Source organism: Ursus americanus, chromosome 21 (genome assembly GCF_024610735.1).
Source record: "Ursus americanus isolate L20-20 chromosome 21, mUrsAme1.1.p, whole genome shotgun sequence".
Taxonomy (NCBI): Eukaryota; Metazoa; Chordata; class Mammalia; order Carnivora; family Ursidae; genus Ursus; species Ursus americanus.
The window spans coordinates 58803540-58821795 of record NC_142147.1 but is presented as its reverse complement, the minus strand read 5'-3'; the positions used below and the strand labels follow the sequence as shown (position 1 = coordinate 58821795).

Below are 18256 nucleotides of genomic sequence, written 5' to 3'. Positions count from 1 at the left end.
CTCTCCCATCCCATTGTCCAGGCCCTTGACCTAGCACCCTGCCCCCAAGCGGTGGGTACCCTGGGTGCCAAAAGCGGGATGAAAAGCAGTGCCAAAGAAAAGATCTTCATGCATCAGAATTTGGCTTGGGACCTAAACCCCACTCTGGGCAGGTGTCAGCCTGCCCTTGGCCTGAGGAGTTCTAAGAACAAACTTTTGAGGCTCATATGTCCAAGCTTCTTCCAGGGATACAGTTGGACTTTGCTACAACACTGGGGTCCTGAAATCAGGGAAAGACAAGCCAGCCAGCCTCGGCCAGAAGCTTCCAATGGCCATCCCAGAGAAGGTGTGTTCCCTGCCTCTCTCCTTCCCCTACACCACCCCTCTCTCCACCTCCCCCCTGGCCTACCGCCAGCCAGGACCAGGGCCACTCTGGCATCTACATCTGGCAAAGTCAACAGCTCCCCATGTAGGGGCACTGCCAAGTGGCACAGTTGGGAGGTGGGAGGAGGTCCTCTGGGCCCTATGCCAACACTTCCTGTCCTCTCCAACTACAAATGGAACTCTGAGGACCCTGACCTGGGATATACTAATCAGAGGGAAGGAAGGCAGTCACTGGGTCCCTAGGTGGAGGCTAGGAGTCAGATTAACGAAGGCACACAAACACCGAGGTAGCTAGTGCTGTGAAGCTGAGTATAACAAGAACTTTATAAATCCTGTAACATGGATTTTTTTTCAAATCCTGTGTAAATTTTATAATCAAACGAGAACAAGAAAGCTCACTCTTGTGTTCCAATCATCTTGGTGTTTGAAGAACATGAAGAGAGATCAGCACACATAAGACTACTTAAGAACTTGAAATCACACACAGGAAAAATTATAACACACCCGAAAGGTATGGAGACATCAGGCCAGGGCCCCATGCCGAAAGTCATAAGTCCACGGACCCACCTGCTGAACCAGTCCTCTAAGAAAGCAACATGAGGTGATGTGAGAGCCCTCCACAAAGGGCCATTTCGGCAGTTGGCTGGGGACACCCCTGCAAGCCAGGCTGGGGATTGTGAACCCAAGTGCTACCATACTATCAGCAGGGCTGAGGGCTTGGACAGAATGACCACTTGGCCTCACTCAGCCAGAACCACTGGAAGAAGCCAGGAGAGGAACCCCTAAGGCACTGGTCATCTGGGGAAGTACAACAGTGCCAACTAGCCTGTCCCTGGATCATCTGTACCTGAGCCCATATTGTCTGCTCCCAAGCACATCTTCCCCATGCCACGTCCATCCAGTTATTCGTACCCCCAACCCCAAGCTCCCCAAATCTGTCCAACTGTCTCCATCCCCCAGCACTGCTCTATCCCAGCCACCCATCTCCAGCGTGGAGGCCCACAGCACTAGGCCTCCCTCCCCTGCCTGCTCCTGCCCCTCCTTTCCAAAACAGATCCTAGCTTCTCAGTGACAGGTCCCAGAGGCTATGCTAATACCCCAGGTGCACTTCCACCCTCACTCTTCACCGGTCACATGCTGCTCAGTCCCACCAGGTGCCAGCCCCAGCTTCCCTTGGGACCTTCAATATGCAGAGCCCCATGCTGCCTACCAAGAGGATGCAGGCCCAAGGGGTACAGACACCTCACCACTCAAACCACCCGTGCCCCTCTGCCATGAGAGTAACAAGGAAAACACAGGTGTACCGCTTCCAACCCAAAACCCTGCCTCAGCTCAGCCATCCCCTCCTCCCTGGTCCAGGCCCCACCGCCCCCTTTTTCCAGCATTCTGTTGCACGGTTAAGTCTTCCCCACTGGACGGTGGGAAAGCCATGAAGTCGGAGACCACAAGAGTCTAGCTTTGGCTAGTGCGGCATCACCTCTCCAGGGAATGAATCCTCAGATGGGCCTGCAACTGACGGGCCTCAGAAACTGGCCTGAGGATGGACACCGGATTTAGGATGACCAACAGGCAACAGCCCCGAGACTTCGGGTGGAAACGGAAGGGTCATCAACCCTTACCTGGTGATGACCTGTACAACAACAAATAGGAAGAGCACAGAGGAAGACGGAGTCTGGAGGGGCCATCGGAGTCCCATGCCCAGCCATGTCTGAAGCCTAAGAACGCTGGGATGGTTGCAGCGTCCGCCCCAAACTTGAGCTGTTTGATGTTACGGAGTCCTCGTCTTCATCCTGGCACCTCTCCAGCACTCAGCTCTGGAATCAAGAAAGGACGCTGGGAATGTGAGGCTGGGGTAACGGGACAGAGGGAGGAACGAAAGGGGTGTCTGGGATGGTGGTATGGAGACTGGAAGGGCCTAACGAGGGAGCGTTTGAAGAGACACGGCTGGGATCAGCCCGTGGGGCCCGGGGACGTCAATGGTACCCGAAAACCCACAGCGCGGGACTCTTAACGAGGCTGGGGCTAGCCCAGATCCGGAAAGACGGAGGCGACTCCCTGGGCGATGACGGGGGCGCGATGGACACCAGTGCGGAGGGAGGCGGCGCCCCCGGAGCGAGGACCGCCAGCCTGGGCCGGGTCGACGCCCGAGAGGAGCCCGTGAGCATCCCGGCCCAACCGGACCGCCATGACTCCTTCTTCCACGAGGCTCCGGGCGACGGCGGCGGCAGGTCGCCTCACGGACGGCAGGGGACGTGCAGCCGGAGCCGCCCTTGGTCGCAGCAGGACCGAGCCGCAGAGCGCCAGCCGCACCCGGCCGCCGGCCACCGGCCCCTTGCCGCGCAGCTCACCCGCCCCACGGTTTCCGTGGCGACAGCCAGAAGTCCCCCAACGGCCCCGCGCCGCTTCCTGCCGCCCTCCGAGGCACGCCGGACGGCGTGAGATTGGAGTGGGGGCTGGCCACGGCTCCGAGAGGGCCCCCGCCCCACGTCCTGTCCAGTGTCCACCCGTGTCAACTCCCAAAGTGCTTACCACTCTCTAGCACAATACACGCTTTATTTGCTAGTTTACCTCAGCCAGAATCTCCGCGAGCGGGTTGCGTTTGCGATGGAACACCGAGGGTGCTCGACCCCGCACTCTTTGGGCAAAGCCTATGGTCTCGCCCTGGCTCTGGTCCGCCGTGGTAACTCTGCCTCTGTGACCTCCAGGGGCAAGGACCTCGTGTGACCCGCCCCCGCCGCGGTCTGCACAAGCGGACTGCGAGAGAAATGACCTGCATCTGCCCGACTTAAAGATGGCGGCGGCACCGCCCATGCCTGGATCGGCGAGCGTCCCCGGAAATGACCGCGGGACTGCCTGCTCGAACGGAAATACCCGAGCCCAGCCGAAAAAGTCCGAATATCAAGACCTATCGGGAAGCAACGCGGGGCGGTGGCAGCAGCGGCGGCGGCTGCGCAGGCGCACAGCGCAGGCCGAGCGAGAAGAGCCGAAGTGTGCAAGCGACGGAAATATCCGAAGCGGTGGGGCGCCCGAGGCCGTTGCGGACCTCCGCGCCGAAGTCGCTGCTGCCGCGGAAGGCGAGCCTTTTCTAGTACACGGCAGCCGCCACAGCTGCCGCCGCCTCCTCCTTCCCCTCGAGCCGCACCCCCTCGCGGTGGGAGCGAGTGAACAGACAGGCGGCGCGGCCGCAGCTGAGCCTGAGGGGACCTAAGCGGGCGAGGGGGAGGAGGGAGCGGCCGGGTGGGGGCGGGGCCGAGCGGGCCCGAGAACAACCGAGTCGGCCCGAGCGCCGCCGAGCGAGCCCGAGGCGCCGGGCCAGGCCGGAGCCGGACTACGGGAGCCGACGCGGGCCGCGCGGTGGGCGCGGAGCGGCGCGGCAGGCCGGGCGGGCGGCAGCAGCAGCGGAGGAGGCCGCGAAGGCGGGTTCGAGTGGCGAAGGCGGCGCGGGCGGCGGCAGGGGGCCGGGTGGCCGGGGTCCCGGGCCCCGCGGCGGCGGCAGCGGCGGCGGCGGCAGGATGATCAAGCTGTTCTCGCTGAAGCAGCAGAAGAAGGAGGAGGAGTCGGCGGGCGGCACCAAGGGCAGCAGCAAGAAGGCGTCGGCTGCGCAGCTGCGGATCCAGAAGGGTAGGGGCTCGGAGGATGGGGGTGGGGGTCGGAGGTCAGCGCCTAGGGTAGGGTGATGTAGGAGTCAGGAGTGGGATAATGCAGTCACCGGGGGTCAGAGATGTCAGAGATGTGGCCGCAAAGGTGGGAGTCGGAAGTTAGGGCCTGGGTGTTGGTGTGATGAGGGATCAGGAGTGAGTAATGCATCACGGGGGGGGGGTCAAAGATGGGGGGCCGAATGTGGGGCATTTAGGGTATTCGGAAAATCAGGCGTTTTGCATTAGGGACCGAGAATCAGAGAGTCAGGCCATGGGGGGCGAGTAGGAAGCTGGAGACTCCACAGAATATGGGTGTCAGACAGGAACATGGGTGATAGGCAGAGAAGATTGGATGGGGGGCCAAGGATTGGGGTTGGGAGTCGGAGAGGATTTAGTGAAGTATGTTGCAGTCATTGGGAATGTAAAAGTGAGATGGAGTGAAGTAAGTTTTGGGCACTGCGATTTGTGGGTCTGGGGGGGTCACGTGGCAAATTGGGGTTTGGGGTGACACGTGGAGGAAGAACATTGTGTGCCAGGGATTGGAGATGGGAGTAGGGTTGAATTTAGACTATCATGCTGGAAGTGCTGGGAATCTTAGAGGCTGCTTAGAGGGGTACAGGAATGGGAACTCACATGTCCGAGGGTCGGATGGGTCCCTGAACTTAGGATGGCAAGCAGAGGAGAGGAGGGAAGGGTCCTTGAGTTTGGGTGCACAGGTGGGGACCAGCAGCGTCCAGTAGAAAATGGAGGTCATGGCTGGGGATCCTGGTGTTTGCAGTAGTTGGAGGCTCTTGGGGACCACACAGGGGTGGGGGCTTGTGGGAGCTGGGTTGGGGACATACAGCTGTTGGGTGCTGAGACTTGAGCCTGTGCATTCAGAAGAGCTGGAACTTACCCTAGGCCAGGAGATAAGAGCACAGCCACAGTTAAAAATGCATATTTGAAGCATGCTGTGGATCTAGAAGAGCCTGCCTGGAGACTAGGAAGCAGAAAGAGCAGGGAGAGGGTTGGGGCTGTGGGGCACAGCCCAGGACAGAGCCCTGAGGGTCCTGGAGGAGGCCGTGGGTGCTCTGCTGGCACCTGCACCTGCTCTGAATGCCCTCCTCTCTCCCTCTTCCTTTGCTTCTCTTTGCTCCCTTTCTCTGCTTTGCAAACCCAGACATAAACGAGCTGAACCTGCCCAAGACGTGTGACATCAGCTTCTCAGATCCAGACGATCTCCTCAACTTCAAGCTGGTTATCTGTCCTGATGAGGTAAGGGCACACTCAGTTGGACTCCCAGGCATGGGCGGACTTTGGGGGGAGGGGCTGGGGGCGGGGGACACCTTGAGTTGGGAGACCTGGTTTACCTTCCAGGCCCTGCAGGGTGGTGTCTTAAGACTTTTTCTCTTTTCCCTCGCAGGGCTTCTATAAGAGTGGGAAGTTTGTGTTCAGTTTTAAGGTGAGTCCCCGGTGAGCAGGGATAGAAAGATAGAGGCAGCAGCTGAGGCCCGCCCCAGCCAGGCACTGCTAGGGCACCTTTCTATCTTCTCTCTCTTCTTGGAGCCAGGTGGGCCAGGGTTACCCACATGACCCCCCCAAGGTGAAGTGTGAGACGATGGTCTATCACCCCAACATTGACCTCGAGGGCAACGTCTGCCTCAACATCCTCAGGTGAGGGCCCTGACTTTAGACTGCACAGGTCTCTGTCCCTTCCCTCCTTGTGGTCTGTGGTTTTCTATCTCTTCATCTCCACATTTTCTTCCTCAAGTCTTGACCTTAGCTTTCTCCCTGGCCTTTCCTGCTCTGTGCCCTCCCCCTAGCCTCTCACATCTGCACTGTCCTGTGCCCTGGGCCTGACCTGTTCAGTCCCAGCAGGCTCTGTGTTGGCTATCCACTCACCAGCCCCTGACCCTGATTCTCTGTCCGCAGAGAGGACTGGAAGCCAGTCCTTACGATAAACTCCATAATTTATGGCCTGCAGTATCTCTTCTTGGTGAGTATGGGTGGGTGGGTGAGGCTGGGGAAGGTTGGCCCTCTCTGCTCTTAGGGCCTGTTGACCCCCACCCATACCGGCCACAGGAGCCCAACCCCGAAGACCCACTGAACAAGGAGGCCGCCGAGGTCCTGCAGAACAACCGGCGGCTGTTTGAGCAGAATGTGCAGCGCTCCATGCGGGGTGGCTATATCGGCTCCACCTACTTCGAGCGCTGCCTGAAATAGGCTTGGCGCACACCCACCCCTGCCAGGGCCACCAGCCCCGGCGTCCCCTGCAAATATTTATTGGGGGCCACAGGTCGGGGCCATGGGGTGGCCGGTGGGGGAATCCCATGCCCTGGCCTTGCCTCCCCTCCCTGCCACCCGCTCCTAGTTATTATTTTTTTTTAAACCACCATGTGATTAAGGTCGGCGCTGCCTCCCCCGACCCGCTCAGCGATGGGAAATGAATTGGCTTGTCTAGCCCCCAGCTGGGTGCTGTCCAGCCCCCCACTCTGGGCTCTGGGGTGGGTGGCCAAGGGGACTGGGTGGCTGGGGCTCGGGCACCCCACCCCTCCACCACTGGAGGTCCCACCAGGCTATTAAAGGGGAATGTTACTGCATGGCCTCTGCCTCTTCCTTCTGGGGGGGTGGGAGGGGCAGGTAATGTCCACCAGAGCTCTTGCAGCAAGACTGGTGGGAGATGTGTGGTTACAGGTGGCACTGGGGCACCCCGCAGCAGGCTACCAAGTGTGTGAAACAGCCCTGGGGGGTGGGGGTGATAGGGGGACAACACCCCAAGCCTCAGGCTGGGTGGGATGAATCCCAGTCGACCAGCGAGGGGCAGGAGCAGTAACCACTCGCTTCCTGCTTGGTAAGCCGGTGTAAAGACCACGCCATCTCCAGCTCTGCCCCTTCCTGCCATGATTGGGCCCACCAAGAACCCTCCCTGGTGCCACCAGGTGCCTGAAATCCACAAACATTAGGGAAACGTCGGGGTCTGTCGGATGAGCTAGGCCCTCTAGCGGGTGCGGTGGTGGGATGCGGGACCTCTGGGGTGGCCGGACGGAGGGCGCCGGAAGATGCACCAACCCAACGGGGTCCGGGATCCCAGGCCAGTCTCCGCTGGAACCTAAGGAATACCTTCAGGCCGGCCGGAGAGGGACGGAAGCTGGTGCGCATGCGCCTGGATGCCGGCCTACTTGCGCACGCGCGCTCCTGTCCCCTCCCGTCGCTCCGGTTGCCGGTGGAGCGTGTGACGTCAGACTAGTTCTTCCGGAAACGGCGGAGACGTTAGAAAGTACCGAGGGGCTATCGTTGGTGGGCGCGCCTGAGAGCCGAGTGAGAGGAGCGTAACCCGGAAGCGGAAGCGGATTCCCGTCCCAGCTCCGGTGAGTGGCCCCTGCCGGGCCGCGGGTCCCTGGTGGGTGCGTGGGCGACGGCATACGAGGGCCCCTTCGCCGGGGTGTCGACTGCCTCGGCCATCCACGGAACCCTAGCCTCGTCATCGAGCCACCTTGCTCTCGGTTTGCGGGCCTCTCGACGCCCCCCAGGTTCTGTCCTGGATGAACAAGACCCCCCAACGCCCATCATCCCGTTCTGGTTGTACAGGGGTCCCCAGGGACCCCAGATTCTTACACATCTTCACAGCTTCCCGGGACCCATCGTGTCTTTAGTGTACTGGGTGCCCCCGACGCCCCAGAACCATATTATTCGCACCTAGGTTCCCTCCCCATTCAGGGCCACCCTACCCCCCCCCCGTCCGAATGCTAATTCATACGTTGTTAGCTTCAGAACCCCTATATCCACTTTGTTCTTGGTACTCAGGCCCTCCACATACCTTGCCATCCCCTGTCGGGTCCCCACAATTGCCCTATCCTTGGCGCTCAGGGTCCCAAATGCCTCAGTGCACCCTCACACATCCACTTCCGTTCTCAGTCCCGTCAGACTCCAGGGCCTCATTATTGTCTGGAAAGAGAGGCTGAAGCCTTAAATCTCCTTTGGGGCACTATGATGAAGGGCTGGGGTGGGTATGTTGTGGATGACTTCCAGATCTTGCTGGCCCCACCTCCACCCATAAGACTACTTCAGTGTTCCAGGCAACTTTTTGGCCTTCCGTTAACACTTCCTTTGCCTGCTTACCCCTTTGCATTTTGCAAGCCCCCCCAACTACTCCCCCCCCCCCCAATGCACATTGTGACCCTGGCTCTGCTTCTTGCCCTTTTTCTGGGCCCCACACCACTTTGTACCTAGGCTTCACGTTTGTCACAGGCCCACCGGTGGGCTCCTGCTACCATGGATTTGTTGTTTGGGCGCCGGAAGACACCAGAGGAGCTGCTGAGGCAGAACCAGCGAGCCCTGAACCGTGCCATGCGAGAGTTGGACCGTGAGCGACAGAAGCTAGAGACCCAGGAGAAGAAAATCATCGCAGACATCAAGAAGATGGCCAAGCAAGGCCAGATGGTGAGCTCAGTTGGGCACCGGCTGGGACGCAGGGTTAGGTGCTGTGGTTTGGTCAGGCACTGTGGGAGCGGTGGAGTGTGACAGGACACCAACAGGTGCTTTGAGAGAAATCAAGGGCGAGCAGGGCTTCCCTATTTTGGGTATCCAGAAAGGCTGCCTCCCAGGTGATATCAGAGCCACAAGCCTTGAGTAATGAAGAGAATGAGCCTATGAAGATCCAAGCAGCCAACATGTCAAACAGATGAGGTAGCAACTGTTCCATGAGGGAGTGATAGGTGAGCTCAGAGTAGACGGTAGACAGGACCAGTTGAAATCCTGGGCTACAGTGGGAGCTGAGTCAAAGGGTTTAATGCAAGAGAGGTATGGCCTGGAATTCAGTGTGACCTGGAGGTCAGTAAAAGAAATGGAGACTGCCTGAACCAGTAGGGAGTAGAGCTTGTGACAGCTAGGTTGAAGAGGTTCCGTTTCCCAGGATAGGCAAGGCAAGGAAGACATTTGGGGAAGTCAGAAGCTGAGCTGTGGATAGATTTTTATTTCTGATAAAGTGCTTGAGGTATGAGCCTGCGTGACGTGGAGAGACAAACCCTTCAGCCAGGATAGAAATTCAGGAATAAGTTAAGGGAGTGTGACTCTAGATATGGAGGGGAAAGCGTCCCTATAGAGTTTGTATGTCAGACAGGTAAACGTACAAAGGAGCCTGTGCAATGGTGATCCAAAAGGCATGAGGGTGAGATTGGGAGGGGGGAGGGAGCAGTGACCACATGTAAGTATCAGCTGGAACGGTGCAGTGGGAGCGAGCATCTTCCCTTGGCCCACTCCCTGTCACCTTTGTCCACTCTTCAGGATGCTGTGCGTATAATGGCAAAAGACCTGGTGCGCACTCGGCGTTATGTGCGCAAATTTGTGTTGATGCGGGCCAACATCCAGGCAGTGTCCCTGAAGATCCAGACACTGAAGTCTAACAACTCAATGGCACAAGCTATGAAGGGGGTCACCAAAGCCATGGGCACCATGAACAGACAGGTGCGCCTCTCCTAATCCCCCACCCTCCCCCCCAGCCAACCCCCAACTAACCCCCCCCACGCCCCACTTCCAGCTGAAGTTGCCTCAGATCCAGAAGATCATGATGGAATTTGAGCGACAGGCTGAGATCATGGACATGAAGGAGGAGATGATGAATGATGCCATTGACGATGCCATGGGTGATGAGGAAGATGAAGAAGAAAGGTTAGGGGACACCAGGTGTGGGGAGGATGGGGATGGGTGCCTGGTCCTCGCACGTGCCTGTCCCTCATGAAGTTTTTCTCTCTTCCCAAGTGATGCCGTCGTGTCCCAGGTCCTGGATGAGCTGGGATTGAGCCTGACAGACGAGCTGTCGAGTGAGTGCACCAAACTTTGGGCCCTGTCCCACCCAACAGTCCAGACACAACCCCTGATCCCCTTGCTCCCAGCATTATTCCTTTCAACAGGAGCTCTCCTAACTCCCACTCTCTGTAGACCTCCCCTCTACCGGAGGCTCACTCAGTGTGGCTGCCAGTGGGAAGAAAGCAGAGGCTGCAGCCTCAGCCCTAGTAGATGCCGACGCAGACCTGGAGGAGCGGCTCAAGAACCTGCGGAGGGACTGATCACCCTATACCACTCTGGGTGGGAGGTGGGCAGTGGAGGCCCAGCAGTTTCACTGTACTTCTGTAATAAAAGATTGGACACTAGTTCTTAGGCCTGTGTGACTGGCCTGATGTGGGCCAGACTGGGGTCCCTTGGCATAGAGATCACATACAGGGTTTGGTAAGAGGGCAACTGACATGCATGGCAGAAGGCCAAGTGTCAGATTCATTGGGGTACAGGGTAAGGAAGGCTGGACTGCTTCCCAGTTTGTGGCAAGAGTTAACAGATCCAAGTCTCCCCAGGATGTTCAGGGCTTGGGAGCTGAAGGTCGTCTGTGCACTCTGCTTCAGCACCCTTCCCAAAGCCTCCAGTGCCTTGGCTCAGTGCCTTGCCCTCTAGTGTCTATCACCTGCAAGACCGTGGGCTTCCCAGATACCCTGAAGTCTGGGCTCATCTGCCAGGGATCCTCAGCCCACCCAGCTCACTGTGGTGCCATCTGATTATGAGAAATGGTTACACCCAAGTCCAGGAAGCACTTGGGAAGAATGGCCACCATGCAGCATATATCTGGGGCTACATCATGCCTGCTCAGAGCAGCCTGGGCATTACCACCTATAGGGGCACCCAAAAGCCTCCAGCATGTGTACCATGTGACCCTCCCACCCACCTGAGGCACTCCCCACATTGGAAGGGCCCAGGAGGGATGCTCTACCCTACTCCCTGGACACCAAAACGGCAGATGATGAGTGCCCCACACTTACTCCATCCACCAGGGCATGGTGAGGGAACTGTAGAGACCAGGCTCCAGGACCACTGCCCCCATCAACAGAGGCCTGAGGAACTGGTGAAGTTTTTATTAAATCCACATAAGTAAAAACCATATCGTGAGGGGCTGGGGGATGGGGCCACCAAGAAGTAGGAGCCAGACCACCAGAGGGGGGAGGTTGGGGAAGGGGGGAGGATTTGACAGGACAGAGACGAGTCAGGCCAGGTTGGCCTGAGAGGCCACAGACTCAGGGGCCATCACCAGGACCACTGGATAGCTCCTGGGCACTCAGGCCAGCACCAGGCAGGCTCAGCGGCGGGGGCTCCACCAGCACAGCTGAGAACTTGGTGTCACCAAAGGCCTCGTTCATGCGAGTCTCAAAGAAGCGCTGCAGGCCGATGATGGACTGCACGTCTGCCTTGTCCTAAGCCAGGCAGATTGCAGTGGATGGATCCTAGCTCTCCCTCCTCCCACCTCCCATTGCCCTGCCCCCAACCCCGTTCTCCCCAAGCTCACCTCTGTCAGCTTGTTGAACTGCTTAAACATGCGGCCCACATCCTGGGCAAACTCCTGGGGGGAACTATAGGGGGGTGACAACTTCTCCTGGAGACGGGCACGGATCAGAGTTAGGTCCAGGGTGCCGCCAGGCTGATCCTATAGACAAAAGCCACAAGCTGAAAGTGAGGCCAGGCAGTCCTTCCCCCTACCCTCCCTTTACGTCCCAACACTCACCAGGGAGAAAGTGGAGTCAGTAGCCAGCTGGTGCAGGGGCCGGCAGGGCTCATGACAAAACAGGGCCAGCAAGACACGCTCACACTTCTATGGATAGGACAAGGCACATCAGAGCCAGAGAGTCAGGGGTAGGGCTGCTGAGCAACTCCTAAGGGAGAAGGCCCTAACCCTCACCTGCTGGTTGGCTGGCGAGAGCTTGGCCACCACACCGGTGCTATCACCACCATCCAGGCTCAGGCTGCCATCTTCCTCTTTCAGATCGGGTAGCACATGGCAGAGAGAGCAACTCCACTCCTCCCTGGATGGAAGGAGAATGAGGAGCTGCAAAGAACCTGGCCCAGCCCTCCACCCTGCACAGACCCCATACAAGCCTCGCACCCTGGCACATCCTGCAGGGCAGGCAGGTGGCAGTCCAGGTGGAAGCAGAACTCGCACTGGTTACACATGACCAGATCGCCTGGCTTCTGGCAGACACGGCAGATGGTGGCACTGTCATCCAGGGCGCCTGGGCCACCTGCTGGGGCTGAAGTGCCCTCTGGAGCCACCACCTCTAGACCTGAACTGGTGCTGCCACTGGGTGAGGCCAGGCGGGGGCCCTCAGCACCAGGGCCCTCTGCCAGGGCCATCAGCACAGGCTTGGTCTCAGGGCCCTCAGCAGCAGAAGGTGGGGCTCCAATGGCAGCTTCTGTCTCTTCCTCCTGCAAGGAGGTAATAAGAGGGATTCAGGAGGGTGCAGACCTGGGTGTTCCTCTCCCAGTCACAATCACTTGAGGCAAGCTCACCTTGACTATGGCCATGCCAGGCAGTGGTGGGGCACCTGGGGCCCCGGGTGGAGCAGTCCCAGGCTGTCCCGCGGCAGCAGCTGCAGCACCACGCTCAATGACAATGAGGTTATAATCCTCAGTGGTGCTGCCTGGGAAGACCTTGAAAACTGGTGGCTGACTATCAGCCGTGAGATCCAGGTCCAAGCGCTCGAGGCTCACCCGTGGCACCTTGCGCATGAGGCCACTCACCTCGCCCTCACCTGAGCGGGACCTGTGGGTGCGGGTGCAGTGCGGTGTTAGCACACCCATCCCTAAGCCCACCTGGCTCCACCAAAGGACAGCCAAACTCACCGCTTCACACCTGACACATGGGGCTCTGCACTCGAGTAAGGATCGTCTGCTTAGAAAGTAGAAAGAGACAGCAAATTAGGGACAGACCTAGAATACTGAAGCTCTCCCACCTATGAGGCACTCACCTGAGCCAAAGCCATAGCCTTCCTGCACCTCCATGGGCTGTGGGCAAAGTAGGTGGACCTCAGTGGGCAGGTGTCCCATAGGACCCCGTGCCCCCCCCCCCACACCAGGGTTCCCCGCCTCCCCCGCTCACCTGGCTGCTGCCAGATCCCTGCTTGCTCAAGGGCCCTGGAGCCCGAGGAGGGGCCATGGATGTAGGGCCTGTTGAGTTGGTGCCAGGACGCTCTGCCACGATCTTGCCTGCAAAAATGAAATAAAATCAGCATAAAAAGACCCACTGTCTGGAATGGTAGCGGGGTAAGAAATATGCAGCAGGGTAAGAAAAGAACACACCAAAAGCCTCTGCACTCTTGGTCCAGGCATTGAGGTCCCACTGGAACTTCATCTCGCCATGCGGCTCCACAGGGTCCACAATCATCTTGAGGGCCCGATGCAGCTGGAAGTAAATCTGAGGATAGAGCAGTGCATTAGCACACAGAGAGCAAACAAGGCTGCAGGGTGCTGAGTGGCCCCTGCCCGGAACCCACCACCTGGGTGCACACCAGCACACACCAGCTTCTTGGAGAGCAGCAGGGCTGTGTTGTTGTCACTCTCCAGAGCCCATGAGGCAAAGCGCAGGATGTGTTCCTGGTGTTTCTGGATCTTGGTCATGGTCCAGTGTTGTCGCTCCAGGCGCTCCTGCTGCCCTTCAGTCACCTTCTGCAGGTAGTGAGGAGAAAGCAAGAAAGCAAAGAAGACACCAAGGATGGCATCAACAGGCAACAGAGGAGGCCAGTCCCCAAGACCCTCCCACCATAGATGGGGTCGGCAGCTGGCAGACAGGAACCCGAATCTCCTCCCCACCTCAGACAGGGCGTACCTGAGCATCGTTGACCAACACACGGCCCCGCTTGTTCAGTTCCTTCATGATCTGCAAGATGGCCATCTTCACATCCACCTGCACACGCTTCTGGACATCAGACACTTGGCGGATCCTGGGGAGCAGGGAGACCAGGTCAGGAAGGTGCTCCTCCAGGACCACCCCCAACTATGGCCCTGGCTTCCACACTTACGAGCTGCGAACCTCCTTGGTGTTCTTCTGCAGCGTCGCATGCTTGTCCCCGAGGCGCTTCACCAGTGAGGCCAGGAGCTTGCGCTGGTTCCTCACTGCATCTTCCAGGAACTGGTATCTGAGGGCAGACAGAGAAGGGCCTGGGTGCTGCACGTGCGAACGAACAGGCACCACCTACCAACATGTCATACTCACTGGTGGTCCTTATGGGCGTTGAGCTGGCAGTCCCGGCAGGTGAGGGTGTCACAGCTCTCACAGAACAGCACGAGAGGCTCATGCTTGTGCACGCTGCAGTACACAGTACGCTCACCATCCCTTGACTTGGCTGGCCCTGGGAAAGAAAAACCACGAGGCTGAAGCACATCCTCTGCTATCTCCACCTCAAATAGTAAACAGAACTCGAGGCCTCACTTCCTGCCTGTCCTACAACCCTGGGCTGTCTGCTGGGAAAACTCAAGGGCCCTGCAGCAGTGGGCAGGGTAAAGCACAGGCCTGTAAGCCCAAATCCTTCCTCTCACAACACTCTGCCCCAGGCCTGACCCAGAGAACCACTCCCTCCTTCCAGCTTGACCTGGACAACAACATCTGAAGACTTTGGCAGACACCTCCTACTTGCTATTCTGTCTACTAGAACCCTCCCCAGGTGGACACTCAGGAGAGCTCCTCCACCTTGAAAACCCCCACTGGGCTCCATTCCTCCTCCACTCACAGCAGGTTCTGTCCAGCAGAAAAGGGAATTCTGGCTATTGTGGCATCAAAGCACAGAGAATGTTTGCTTCCTGGCATAGACAAAAAGCAAATCAGGGACTAGAGATACTGTTCAAGTGCAGCATCCCCAGAAGCCACACCTTGGTGACCTCCCCTCTCTTGAGTACGAGAAGTCCACAGACCTCTTACAACCCTGAGGCCTACAAGGGATCCAGACCTTGCAAAGCCTTCTCAAGATAGGAAAGGTGAAATGTCAGACCAAAATCCTCACAAAGGTGTCAGGTCCCCTTCTCTGACAAGAGAGTCCTGGTACTTAGAATAATACTGTCCAAAAACCAATACAACACCCCTCCCCCAACCTGTCACCATTACAAAGCTGCTTGAGACCATCTATCCCTCTTTCCTATCCAATCCCAATTATATCCTGGCAACACCATCCCAGTCCAAGACATATGACTGAGACTCAAGTCGGCCTGACCACAGGTCCTTCACTATTGCCCCCTCCTGCACTCTGCCCTTCGCCTGAACCCAAGACGACCTACAAATCCTTCCCCTTTGTTCCTGATTCCTCATGCCCACACAGCTACCACCTCCATCCTTATCTTCCTGCCAATGCTATCCTCTAGGACTGAGAAGCAACAGTGTAACCACCAAAAGGCCACTTGGAGTTCTAGAACAAAAACCAGGATAAACTCAGAAAATTCCCAAGCCCTTTTCTGTGCCACTACCAGAACTTACAGTAAAAGCCTGAGCCGAACTTAAAGACATGCGTGACCCAAAGTTAAAAGACTTCTAAGACTCACTCTCTGTGACGTTCTTGAGGGTCCTTGCAACTTATCAACACAGTGGTGCAGAGGCCTCATTTTCACCTACAGAGGCTTAACCAAGATGCCAGGGAACCCAGGCCTGCCCCTCCACCCCTGGGGCTTATGCCCTTTATGTCTGGGAGAGTGTGTGTCCCTGATGAGCTTGCCTGAATCCTGAGTGCACCCCCACCCCGTGGCCTTTTCCCTCTCACTTGGACCCAGAGACTGCACACCTGAGTCTCAGACTCCCCATTTCTGAGTTCTGCCCTCAGACCCTTCAGGTGGTACCCTCCAAAAAAGCTCCCGGGGACCCATCCATCATCAGTAACCAGCACCATGAACAGTTGAGGACAAATGCAGGATAACCAAGGCTTTTCCCTCTGCCCTGCATACCAGTGGAGCGCACGGTGTGGTCCTTGGTGTACTTCACCCGCTGGTGTGCCTCCACACACGTCTCACACAGCGGCTCAGAGCACTCCACACAGTAGCTGGTGGCAGGGGCATTATCCTCACAGCTAGTGCAGCACTGATGGGCAAACGCAGAGTAAGAAGAGACAAAACCGCCAAATAGTTCCACATCTGCACCCCAAATACTACAATCTAAAGCAAAGAGTAGCCTTTACCTAGCCTAGGCAATCAGCCCAGAGCCTCGTAATATAAGAATAGAGTCTGCAACTGGTACCATGTCCCCAAGCCTCTTAGGGGTTGCTGGGGCAGGACATACCTGATTTGCATCCTGCGAGTCTGTGGCAGCCTTGCTACCACTGTCACGCATAAAATAATTCTCCACAATGTCTTTGGAGAAACATTGCTGCTTGCACACAGGACAGTCCACCACTGCCAAAAACAAACAAAAAAACAAAAATGTTGCAAGTTCACCTCCAAGCTATTACCCATCCCCCGACTGAGCCCAACCTTCATCCCAAAGAGGACCAGATCCTCTCATTAGAAAGCAGGAACCCAAACCCTTCTTCGTCGCACCTGAAGCGGAAACCCCATCTCAGCGCCCCCAGAACCCACTGCCCATACCCGATCCGGCCACGGACTACCCGGGTCCCTATCCCTCTCGCTCAAGCGATCCCCCGCCACCGCCATGCTGGGAACCGACCCCCAATACCCACGCCAAGTCGGGATCAAAGCCTGCGGGGTGGGGGGGATGGGCCGCCCCGGCCCGACCGTACTCACCGGCGCCGTCGCCCGCCGCACCGCCATCCCCCGAGCTGTTGGCGGCGGCGGGCGCCGGGGGCCCGAGGCAGGCACTGCAAGCCGAATGCAGACAGGGCAACAAGCGAGGCTCCCTCTCGGGGCGCAGGCGCTCCCGGCACACACCGCAGTGCTCCAGCAGCTCCAACGCCTCGCCGCCGCCCCCAGCGGGCGACGACGCCGAGGCCGAGGCCGCGGCCGAGGCCGACGAGGCGGCGGCGCGCTTTTCGCCGCCAGCCGAGCCCTCGCCTGGGCCCGGGCTGCCCGAGGCGGCCGCCGCCGCCGCCGCCGCCGCGGAGGCCGCCGCCGCCGAGGCCGCCATTCACACGCCGCCGGGGGTACCCAGGGGGGAGGAGGGGCGCGGGGCCCGCCGCGCAGGCGCAGACGCACTCGCCGCCAACGGCTGGGCCGCAGCCGCCGCGAGGCCGAGCGCCGCCACGCGCCGCCTGGGCTACCGCCCGCTGCGCGCGGGGCGCTGTCGAAGCCTGGACGGCCGCCGCCTGCTAGCCTCCCGCCGCCGCCGACCGCGCTTCCTCTTCGAAGGCCGCCCAGACACCGCACCACGCGCCACGCGAACAACCGCTCGCCCGCGCGCCCGCTCGCAGAAAGAGCCGCTGCCGGGGGGCGGGACAGAAATAACTGGCGCCGACGCCGCCGCGCAAGCGCGCTGGGCGTCTTGCGCCCGGGGGCGGGGCCCGGGCCGGGCGCCCCGGGCGAGGCCGCGAGTACGCACGCGCCTGAGCCGGGTCTTCCTACCTCCGCCTACACCGCCTCGGCGCCGCCTGTGCGGCAGGGGCGGGGCTATTGACGTCACCGCCGCAACATTGTACGCGGGCGGGGCGGGGCGCGCGCCCCTTTACCAGCTCGCCTCCCCTCTCGCCCCAGTCCCTGGCCGCGGTCCTGCGCAGGCGGCGCAGGAGGCCAGGCCAGCACCTCAGTCCCCGCCCCTCAGGCCAAGGCCGGCCAAGTCTCGGGTCGCGGCGTCCACCAGCGCTGGGGAGAGAGGCGGGGCCGAGAGCGCGGGGAGACGCTGGGTCTGGAGAGAGACGTGGAGGGTCCCCATCCCGGGAGCAAGTCCCCTTGTGAGCCCAGGGGCTGGCTTTCGGGTTTAACCGTTTTGTTGTTTAACATGACACTGAAACCTGCCTAAAGCAAATAGATTCCAAGGGGCTACCGAGCAGCGAGTCCTGCTGCCCCCCAAATGACCCCTCCCCATCTTTTAGGCAGCCGCTGCGCTGACTTGGATGCTTTTCCAGGTGGGCGAACTGGATGGACCTCGACAGTGGGGCAGTTCTAAGGAAGGAAGCAGGGGCGGGGCGGGGGTGGGGAGGGCACGGTGGCTCCCGTCTGAGGAACAAGCAGAGTCTGTGCGGGAGAACGCTGTGAGGGAGGGCGCGAGATCCGTGGAGAGGGCTCCTCCTCACTTGGACGCGGGATCTGGGCGGGGGGTGGAGGGGCGGAGGGGTCCTGTCCGGGGAGAATCCTGTACGAGAGAAACATGGCATTCTCGTGGGAATCCTGTCTGAGGAGCAAGCAGAGTCTGTGACGAGGATCCCGGGGGCTGGGGGCGGAGAGAGAAGTCCTGTCCGAGCTGGGAAGCAAGGCCTATGGAGGCGGAGAGCTCCAGTTGGATCCTGTTGGACATGGAGCAGAGTCCGGGAGCCGATCGTGTATGAGAACACTAGGCACGAAGAAAGCGCGAGGGATGCGTGCCTCGGAGCTGGCCC

General features: G+C 59.2%; 3 protein-coding genes across 5 annotated transcripts; 2 read left to right on the top strand and 1 right to left on the bottom strand.

Moving 5' to 3' along the window:
• The first annotated feature begins 3730 nt into the window (after nt 1-3730).
• UBE2M (ubiquitin conjugating enzyme E2 M) lies at nt 3731-6580 on the top strand. The gene is made up of 6 exons (XM_045773284.2): nt 3731-3984; nt 5161-5255; nt 5404-5442; nt 5551-5654; nt 5913-5976; nt 6063-6580. The coding sequence occupies exons 1-6, from the start codon at nt 3876-3878 to the stop codon at nt 6201-6203; spliced, it is 552 nt and encodes a 183-aa protein (XP_045629240.1). The 5' UTR covers nt 3731-3875; the 3' UTR covers nt 6204-6580.
• Nucleotides 6581-7208: 628 nt separating this feature from the next.
• Nucleotides 7209-10129, top strand: CHMP2A (charged multivesicular body protein 2A). Of its 2 annotated transcripts, none has more exons than XM_045773263.2 (6): nt 7209-7348; nt 8229-8420; nt 9264-9443; nt 9517-9647; nt 9738-9799; nt 9918-10129. In XM_045773263.2, the coding sequence occupies exons 2-6, from the start codon at nt 8253-8255 to the stop codon at nt 10043-10045; spliced, it is 669 nt and encodes a 222-aa protein (XP_045629219.1). In that variant the 5' UTR covers nt 7209-7348; nt 8229-8252; the 3' UTR covers nt 10046-10129. The 2 variants fall into 2 exon arrangements, with proteins under 2 accessions (XP_045629219.1, XP_045629210.1); XM_045773254.2 differs by having other exon boundaries at nt 8211-8420.
• A 735-nt stretch (nt 10130-10864) lies between these two features.
• TRIM28 (tripartite motif containing 28) lies at nt 10865-17148 on the bottom strand. 2 transcript variants are annotated; one of them, XM_045772617.2, is made up of 17 exons: nt 16512-17148; nt 16051-16163; nt 15720-15852; nt 14008-14143; nt 13814-13930; nt 13621-13735; nt 13314-13460; nt 13095-13209; nt 12895-13001; nt 12764-12800; nt 12639-12687; nt 12306-12558; nt 11902-12221; nt 11698-11821; nt 11524-11610; nt 11308-11445; nt 10865-11215 (listed from the first exon to the last, which is right to left on the bottom strand). In XM_045772617.2, the coding sequence occupies exons 1-17, from the start codon at nt 16849-16851 to the stop codon at nt 11039-11041; spliced, it is 2508 nt and encodes an 835-aa protein (XP_045628573.1). In that variant the 5' UTR covers nt 16852-17148; the 3' UTR covers nt 10865-11038. The 2 variants fall into 2 exon arrangements, with proteins under 2 accessions (XP_045628573.1, XP_045628577.1); XM_045772621.2 differs by having other exon boundaries at nt 12639-12684; nt 16512-17147.
• Nucleotides 17149-18256: the final 1108 nt, after the last annotated feature.

Bases quoted from the DNA above. Each gene is read 5' to 3' on its own strand.
- TRIM28 (XM_045772617.2), bottom strand. From the start codon at position 16,851: ATGGCGGCCTCGGCGGCGGCGGCCTCCGCGGCGGCGGCGGCGGCGGCG. The intron at 13,736-13,813 runs GTAAGTGTGGAA...CCTGCTCCCCAG, and splicing joins ACCAAGGAGGTTCGCAGCTC to GATCCGCCAAGTGTCTGATG. The intron at 12,801-12,894 runs GTGAGCGGGGGA...CTTTGCCCACAG, and splicing joins AGGGATCTGGCAGCAGCCAG to CCCATGGAGGTGCAGGAAGG.
- CHMP2A (XM_045773263.2), top strand. From the start codon at position 8,253: ATGGATTTGTTGTTTGGGCGCCGGAAGACACCAGAGGAGCTGCTGAGG. The intron at 8,421-9,263 runs GTGAGCTCAGTT...TCCACTCTTCAG, and splicing joins TGGCCAAGCAAGGCCAGATG to GATGCTGTGCGTATAATGGC. The intron at 9,800-9,917 runs GTGAGTGCACCA...CACTCTCTGTAG, and splicing joins CCTGACAGACGAGCTGTCGA to ACCTCCCCTCTACCGGAGGC.
- UBE2M (XM_045773284.2), top strand. From the start codon at position 3,876: ATGATCAAGCTGTTCTCGCTGAAGCAGCAGAAGAAGGAGGAGGAGTCG. The intron at 5,443-5,550 runs GTGAGTCCCCGG...TCTTGGAGCCAG, and splicing joins AGTTTGTGTTCAGTTTTAAG to GTGGGCCAGGGTTACCCACA. The intron at 5,977-6,062 runs GTGAGTATGGGT...TACCGGCCACAG, and splicing joins GCCTGCAGTATCTCTTCTTG to GAGCCCAACCCCGAAGACCC.